General features: G+C 36.6%; 1 protein-coding gene across 1 annotated transcript; it reads left to right on the forward strand.

Annotated features, from left to right (window-relative positions):
• The first annotated feature begins 298 nt into the window (after positions 1 to 298).
• On the forward strand, positions 299 to 5104 carry LOC125842656 (pectin acetylesterase 8-like). The gene is made up of 13 exons (XM_049521978.1): positions 299 to 587; positions 888 to 1009; positions 1286 to 1368; positions 2040 to 2169; positions 2260 to 2339; positions 2448 to 2534; positions 2629 to 2753; positions 2884 to 2944; positions 3294 to 3347; positions 3428 to 3505; positions 4230 to 4335; positions 4480 to 4625; positions 4739 to 5104. Exons 2-13 carry the CDS (start codon positions 889 to 891, stop codon positions 4874 to 4876), a joined length of 1209 nt encoding a protein of 402 aa, XP_049377935.1. The 5' UTR covers positions 299 to 587; position 888; the 3' UTR covers positions 4877 to 5104.
• The last annotated feature ends 3885 nt before the right edge of the window (positions 5105 to 8989 follow it).

The following is an 8989-nucleotide window of genomic DNA, read 5'->3' on the forward strand; positions in this document are numbered from 1 at the left end:
ATAAGAATAACAAAGAAACCGAGCCGCTCTTCGTTCTCACTCTTCGACTGTCATTCGGATTAATATTCAATGTGGAGCGCGTAAAACGATAAGATTTGTAATTTGTCATTCGGGTCGGGTCATATATCAAATCATACCAACAACTCAACAAAGCATGTCTGTTTATAACAGCAGCCAATAGAAAAACAACCACCCAAGCAAACAAAAAAAAAAAACAGTAAATACCAATAAAATAAAAAAATAAAAAAATAAAAAAATAAAAAAATAAAAAAATCATTTTTAAAAATTAAAATTTCTCTGCGAATAAGTGTCGGCTGCTTGTTTATTTCTTGGGTTCTGTATTTGCAAAATCACTTCTATAAAAATCCATTCTTTTTCTTTACAAACAAAACAAAAAGTTGTTTAAGGAATTGAATCAAATATTTTCTTGGAATTTTTTTTATCATATGGTTTTAGTTTACACCTACATTTGTTGTTGGAGCTTGTTTTAGCTTCAAAATAACAACACTGAACTGGATTCAGTGTAAAATTTCATCCCAAAAAATCCCATTTTGAGATTTTCTCAATCTCTTCATTGCCATTTTCAGGTATTTTTTTTCTCTTAAAATCTTGATTTTTATTTTGTTCTGATAAAAAGGGTTTAGTAGCATTGGTGTCACTTTCTCTATCATGGGGTTTTGTTAAAGTACAATTTTGATGCTAAATATGGGTAAAAACATATTTATTTGGTGTAAAAATCTAATCTTCATGTAATTGGGATGTGTTAATTCTTTTAAACTATTTGTTTGTGATTGGTCAGCTTGCTCTGTTTAACTGTGGCTTCTTTATGTTCTTAGAACTTTGTGTATTGATAGTATTTTTTTATTTTTTAATAAAATGATTTGCAGAATGGCAAACGGGACTGTGCAACAATGGATATATTCATTTGTTACTTTGTCGATTGTTTTTAGAACTGAAGGGCTCTTTGTAAATATTACTTACGTTCTCAGTGGGGTGGCAAAAGGAGCAGGTAAAGAAATTGTTTTCCTTTTATGGTTTCGCACTAAGCTAGCATTTGGCCATAGATTTTGAAATTTTATATTCAAATATGTGAGCGAGTTTTTGGACTTCCACTCACAAAACTTCATTTTTTCTAAGTAAAATGTATGTCCAAGCACAAATTTAAAAAATCATGACTTCAAAAACTCATTTTTTCAAGATTTAACTTCAAAATATATGGTCAAACGGGAGCTAAGTTTATGAATGTGGAAATGTGTTGAGTTTGATGGCATTTATGTGTTTGCAGTATGTCTGGATGGGAGTCCACCGGCATATCATCATGACAAAGGATTTGGTACAGGGGTTAACAGTTGGTTAATCCAAATGGAGGTTTGTTTATCTATACACAATTTCTATGACTAGAGTTTAAGTTAGATAACTAGGCTTGTTGATCGATAGACTTCTGTGCAAAAGACAGAATTGGCAAAACTTTATTGTTGTTGCATTTTTTTGGATCATATATCTATCCCAATACAAAGTATTTGGATTTTTGTTTTCAATATTGTGGTAACTAAGTAGAGTTCTTGCCCTAGTGATTTGTAAAATACAGAAGGAGAAAATGATGCATGAATAATATAAAGAAACGTTTTAAAATTTGATTATGAGGCGTTATGATCTATAAATTTCACCTACCATAACATGTAAGGGTGAAGGGTGACTGAGTTGGTTGAGCAGGGGATCTCCCAAATGAGGGGTCTCAGGTTCGAGACTCTCAACATGCTTTCTCGGTCAAGCTCGTTGCATGGAGCTTGCCTAGTGTGGTTTATCTCTCCTGTGTGGTTTGCGGGGTAGGGAATTACCCTGTGTGCATCCTAATGGTAGCAGCTGTGGATTCCTTGTCATAAAAGAATTATAATTCACCAGCCATATTGCCTGGGGTACATCTATGAAGAATATTTAAAGATGCTTTTGTGCAGAAACCTTTTGAAGTATGTCTATGAGATGTTGAATGGACAAGATGTATTTGTATTGAAATTCAATGACAAAATTTTTATTTTCAGGGAGGAGGTTGGTGCAATAATATAAGCACTTGTCTTTCCCGGAAGAATACTCGCTTGGGATCATCTAAGCAGATGGTAGAAAATCTCGCTTTCTCAGGGATTCTCAGCAACCTGCCTCAGTTTAATCCAGGTAGAACTTTCATTGATTTCGTATTGATGGTTCTCATGAACAACATTTTTCCTGTCTGAATAACAGTGTTACTTCTTATTTAAATTGTAGACTTCTATAACTGGAACAGAGTAAAGGTTGGATATTGTGATGGATCATCCTTTACTGGTGATGTTCAAGCAGTCAATCCGGTAATTTCGAGTTAATACTGATACTCTTGATTAGTCCTAAACCATGATTCTCTCAATATCTCATAATAAAACTGTAATGATTCTGATGAAATCCCTTATACATATCAGATTACTAATCTTCACTTCAGAGGGGCACGGGTTTTTCTTGCTGTTATGGAGGATTTGTTGGCAAAAGGAATGAAGAATGCTGAAAATGTACCGCCTTTTGCCTTCTTATCTCTATCTCAGATGCTTAGGCGCTCGTAACACTTTACTGTTGACTGGCTCACAAATCAAGTTCTAATGTTAGGCTATTCTGTCTGGATGTTCAGCTGGCGGATTGACTTCAATTTTACATTGTGACAGCTTCAAAGCACTCCTACCAATGGGTGCTAAAGTAAAGTGCTTTTCGGATGCTGGTTATTTTATCGATGCGTAAGCATTCTTATAGCTTATTAATATCATGACGTTCTCCAATTACTAAAAAAAAAACCTTGGTGCTCTTAAAACTTTCAAGAATTTTACTTTCGTTTGACTGCTTATATAATTCTCTGCTTTATTGCAGGAAAGATATTTCTGGTGCGCCTCATATTGAAGAATACTTCAGAGATGTTGTCAGCTTACATGTATGCTTCTTTAACATCCTTCTCATGAGAGTTCAATTATAATTTCAGTTGTATCTAGCTCCACATTATTTCTTTCATCTTCTGGATGTGTCACTGCCTATTGTGGGTGATCCGTGGTTTAGCCAGCCATTATTCGATCTTATTTGTGAAGTGAACATCCTGTAGATTGTTATGTAATCTTTCTTTTTCTCTTTGGAGAATAAAATGTTGGAAATCTGTAACTTTTTATCTCCTTTTCTATGAACTTCCGTTTTCTAATGTTAATTGTGTCTAGAAAAAGAAGAATAGTGAAGTCAACGGAGAAACTTATGATAAATATGATGTTCATTTTATCTTATATTGGCTTCAGGGTTCTGCCAAGAATCTGCCGCCAGTGTGTACCTCAAGATTGAAGCCGGATTTGGTAAGAGCTGTTGCTTTCATAATATGTTTTCTGCCTTTTACTTTGTTGCATCTTACACAATAATCCAATACATCTTGCAGTGTTTTTTCCCACAAAATGTTGCTCAACACGTACGGACACCACTTTTCCTAGTTAATGCAGCCTATGATTCCTGGCAGGTAAAGAGCATTTCTGGAAACTCCAACTCCTGTTGGATTATGCTATCTTCTCTTCTTGAACTTCCTTTCTCTGCTATATTTCAATCCTCGACTGTTTTATAATTATCTCCTTTTTTGCTGCGTTGGATTTGAGAACTTTGCATTTCTGTGTTGTTGTGATGTATTTGTTAACTGATACAATACCTCACCTAAAACTGTTACCGCAAGATTTGATATTTAAGTAGGCAGCACGCTTTTGGATACTATATGGTGGCTTTTTTGGTAAAAGGTACTTGAAATCTGTTTTTCATTTTCTCCAAGTCATTTCATGCATTCGGGGACACAAACGTTAGACAAGATATGTCATTGTTGACACTTGTCACATAGCATGAATGATCTCAGAATAGGAAACACCATCAACAATCTGGTCAAGATTTTAAAGTTCCTGTGCTAAATATGGAGATGATCCTTTCAAGACTCTGATCTCACCAGATTGCCTTGTTTATCTGATAACTTCATATTACATGGATACCAATGATAAATGTATAAAACAAAGTGGAATTACTTGGTCATCCTGACTTAGTATTATCCGACTTCAGATAAAGAACACTTTGGCTCCTGGACTTGCTGATCCCCATGGGTCTGACACATTCATCCGATAACTTAATATGCCATGAATAACAATAAATGTAGAAAACAGTATGAAATTACTTGATTTTCCTGACTTAATATTATTTGAATTCAGATAAAGAACATTTTGGCTCCTGGTGTTGCTGATCCATATGGATTCTGGCGCAACTGCAAACTTGACATACTGAAATGCTCTTCCAGGCAGCTTCAAATTATGCATGGTCAGGACTCTAATCCCTCAATACCTCTATGTTGAATTTGAATTTTAGATGATAAAATATGACGTCGAAGCTTTCATTCCAAAATAGAAAAAGATACATTTTTCATATGTTCATGATCTATGACAGTTAAGACTCATTCCTCAGGTTACAGATTGTTGTTTCTGAGAGCATTAAATGCGCTCGGCCCTTCTTCATCGAGAGGGTATTTCATCAACTCCTGCTTTGCACACTGTCAAACTGAAGTTCAAGAAACATGGTACAGGGCTGACTCTCCCAAGTTAGCTAACAAGGTAAGAAACTATCTGAACTCTTAACATGTTCGTTAACTTCTCGTTGGTGTAGACCATTCGTAGTGTCCTGTCGTGTAGAACAACTGATTGTGCTAAAAATGTGTCTTCTGCAGACTATAGCCAAAGCACTCGGAGACTGGTTTTACGACAAAAATCCATTCCAGAAGATTGATTGCCCTTACCCTTGTGACAAAACCTGTCACAACCGTGTTTTTGATCCAAATGTCCATACTTTCGACATTGATATATAAAATCATTGATAGAAGTTATTCTTTGAGATCATTGATATGAAAAATCAGAAACTCCCAAAGGGAAAATAGAAAATATAGAAGGAAAGAAGCTTGTATTGATTTGTTAAATATTTCACAATAAGGGAAAAGTTATCATGGCATAAAATTGTATGCTGTGGTGCCCTATACAGATACTATATATGTATTCTTATGCAATTAGTAAAGATAATCTCAATAAAAGTGATTTTATACTTGTTTGTCTTGTCAAATGCAATGTATATACGGTATACACCGATGTAGAGGATGCAACGAATTTGTGTCCAAGTGCCTAAATTGTCAACAGGTCAAAGACAAGACGTGGGAAGGACTCCATGGAAGTGGAAATGTATTGATATAGTTGTTGTGGTTGTTTACCGTGCTCTTTCCGGAGATATGACTTTGTGGGTGATTGTGGACCGACTTACTAAGTCTATACACTCAGCTTCCGGTCAAGACTACATACATGGTGGCTCAGAGCATAGCTATATCTAATATTGTTTCTCAAACTGCATTCATAATCATCAACATATGTCATTTGAGAAACTATAAAGTCATATTCAATTTCCTTTGAAAAGCATAATACCTTTTTGGTTTTGAGCTCTAGTTTGACTCATGTAGATTTCCTTTTCTTCTTTTTGTGTGTTTTACTTTTGATTTGGGCCAGATCTTCTTTGGGCCAGTCAGACATGTTTGTGTTTTTTTTTTGGGGAGAAACTACCTAATTATACACGTTGCTACCATATTTACTAATTCTCCATATAGTTTGAAATAATTACATATTATTTCACCATTTAGTAATTTCATATCATATTTCAAGTCAGATATATGTGAATCACACTAGATACATATTACATACATGTATCTGGCGATTCACATGTATTTACGATACCAGATACGCAAGCAAGATATGAGAGTGACGAGCAAGATGGGAGGGAGACGAGCGAGATTTGTCTATGTATCTCAGATACATTCTAATCACACTAGATACACACTATACATGTGTCTAGTGTGATTCTCATGTATCTAGAATACAAGATACACGAATGAAAGATGCGAATGGAAAGCGAGATGGGAGGAAGGCAAACGAGATTTGTCTATGTATCCTAGATACATACGATTTCACTTGGATACAATATATCTGAAATAAATTTGACCTCATATATCCTGAGATACATGTATTTGGACGCACCAAAATTTAGTAAGATTCATAATATTACAAACTAGTGTGTATCTAATTAGGACCTACACTGAAATTTCGGTAAGTTACCCATTTTTTTTCATAAATAAAAATCGACCAAAGGGTCAAATTGTAAAAAAACTGGAGAGAATATTGAGAAATTTTCCTTGTATTCCTTCATGGTAAGGCAATGTATATATATAACTATTTGTGCAGAGAAAGAAAATAACAAAACTAAGGAAGAGAATAACAAACTATACAGCTGGCTAAATATTATTTGTTCAAGTAAAAACAAAGAACAACTAATTCTATATTATGTACAAAGAATCCTATGCAGGTGTAGGGCTAGGATTTATGCCAACACTTCCTGATCCAAATGATGAGATGGTGCCACTTGTCCTTCTAGAAGATATACATCTTCTTGTCTTCATTTCACTTGAATCAGATTCTACCGCCTCTCTATTCATCTTGAATATCCCTTGTTCTTTATCAACAATGTTACTGCTAAATCCAACACCCCCTTTCAAGTTGGAGGGGATCGAAGAGAGACCCAACTTGCAAAGACAATGAGAGTGGGAAGGACCAGACAAGGGTTTAGTAAAAATGTCGGCGAGCTGAAAAGATGAAGGGACAAAGTTTAAGGAAATCAAGCCGGCAGAGAACTGTTGACGGACGAAGTGACAGTCAAGTTCGACGTGCTTCATCCGTTCGTGGAAAACAGGGTTGCGGGCGATATGAAGAGCAGCTTGACTGTCAGAATGGATGGGGATAGGTAGGGTAGGTGAGACGAAAAGATCTGTGAGAAGACGGTGAAGCCAGGTCAATTCGGCGACAAGTCGCCGCACTGAGCGGTATTCCGCTTCGGCGGAGGACAAAGAGACAGAGATATGCTTTTTAGACTTCCAGGAGATGGGAGAACCGCCGATGCTTATGAAGAAACCACTTATAGACCGACGAGTGTCAATACACGATGCCCAATCGGCATCACAAAAAGCAAGGAGAGAAAAAGAAAGAGCTAAAAAAAAGAACAGACCTTGGGCAGGGGATCGATGGAGATAACGAACAACACGAAGGGCAGTAGTGAAATGGGGAATACGAGGGTGTTGCATAAATTGGGAAAGATGTTGAACAGTAAAGCAAAGGTCTGGGCGAGTATGAGTCAAATGATTCAATTTACCTACAAGTCGACGATAAGTAAATGGGTCAGCAATGGGTTCACCAGAATTAGAAGAAAGCTTACAAAAAGGATCCAAAGGAGAAGAAGCCGCTGGGAGGTGGTCACAGTCATATTCATAGAGCAAATCAAGAGCGAACTTGCGTTGACTTAGGATGATACCTGGAGGTTCCCGAATAACCTCTAAACTAAGGAAATAATGTAAGTCTTCTAAATCCTTAATCTTAAATTCCTTATTCAAGAAATGTTTCAACTTTGCAAGCTCAAAAAGATTGTTTCCAGTGAGAATGATGTCGTTGACATAGACGATAACTATTGAAATAGAATCTCCCACTCATTTAAAAAATAGACTATAGTCATTTAGGGAAGAACTGAACCCCTTGAAGTTAAAACAGCTGTGAGGCGAGAATACCATTCTCGAGAGGCTTGGCGTAAGCCATAGAGAGATTTGTTGAGCTTGAGAACATGGGTGGGGCTAGGACTCTGCATACCAAGAGGGAACTTCATAAACATTTCCTCCTGTAAATTGCCATGCAAAAAGGCATTGTTGACGTCCAGTTGAGTTAAAACCTAACCTTTCTTAACAGCAATAACAAGTAGACACCTGATAGTAGTTATTTTGACTACAGGGGAGTAAGTTTCATTAAAATCTGCTCCTTCGCGCTGAGTATTCCCTCTGCCACTAAACGAGCTTTTAGTCTTTCCACAGTCCCATCTGAGTGATGCTTAACCTTGTAAACCCACTTACAAGCAAGAACCCTCTTACCAACAGGAAGTTCAACTACTGTCCAGGTCTGATTAGCCTCTAGGACATCAAACTCGGATGTCATGACTTGTTGCCAACCGGGATGTTGAGCTACCTGAGAGAAGCTAAGTGGTTCACTGATGTTAGAAATAGATTCAAGAACCTGTTGATTAAGAATAGAAAGAGCAGAAACATGCAAGGATGATGGAACAACATGATCAAGAAAATGTGAAGAGAGATCAGTTAGGACAACAAAATTGCACAAGTAATCCTCTAAATAACTAGGAACTATTCTGGTCCTAGTTGATCTCCTAATGGCAGAGGATATGATAGATGGTGAGGGGTTGTTATTTAAAACAGAAGCATTAGTAGAAATGATAGGCTCAGCAGGAGTGGAAGGAGGATTTGAATGAAGAGGAATAGGCTGAGAATTGGGAAGAACAGTACCATCAAATGGGTCTGGAGAAAAAGAAGAAGAGGGAAAAAAGAAGAAGTGGGAGAATTAAAGGAAAAGGGAAAGATAGACTCATGAAAAGAGACATCTCTAGAGATAAATATCTTTCTGGTAGATAGATCTAGGAGTTTATAACCTTTCTTGCCTTAAGGGTAGCCAATGAAAACACAAGAAGTGGCCCGATGAGCAAACTTGGGCCTATTTTGTGAAGGAGTGGATGCAAAGCATAAACAACCAAAAGTTCTGAGAAAATCATAGGAAGGAGGCTTCCCAAAAATAACCTGATATGGTGTCATACCTTTAAGAATAGATAAGGGGAATCTATTTATCAAAAAAGTGGCAGTAAGAATACAGTCACCCCAATAACATATAGGTAACTTAGACTGATGTAAAAGGGCCCTAGATGTTTCCAAAAAATGTCTATGTTTCCTCTCAACAATTCCATTTTGTTGAGGTGCCCGTGAAACAAGAAACTCAGAGGTTACAGTACCACTCCCCAATTCTAGAGCATTGTCTGATCTAATAACCTTAACTTTGCAATTGAA

The sequence above is a fragment of the Solanum stenotomum genome, chromosome 10, assembly GCF_019186545.1.
Source record: "Solanum stenotomum isolate F172 chromosome 10, ASM1918654v1, whole genome shotgun sequence".
In the NCBI taxonomy this organism is placed as follows: domain Eukaryota; kingdom Viridiplantae; phylum Streptophyta; class Magnoliopsida; order Solanales; family Solanaceae; genus Solanum; species Solanum stenotomum.

Excerpts from the sequence above, each read along its gene's own strand:
- LOC125842656 (XM_049521978.1), top strand. The coding sequence starts at position 889 with ATGGCAAACGGGACTGTGCAACAATGGATATATTCATTTGTTACTTTG. Across the intron at positions 2,340-2,447 it reads ATGTTCAAGCAGTCAATCCG|ATTACTAATCTTCACTTCAG; the intron begins GTAATTTCGAGT and ends TATACATATCAG. Across the intron at positions 2,535-2,628 it reads GAATGAAGAATGCTGAAAAT|GCTATTCTGTCTGGATGTTC; the intron begins GTACCGCCTTTT and ends TTCTAATGTTAG.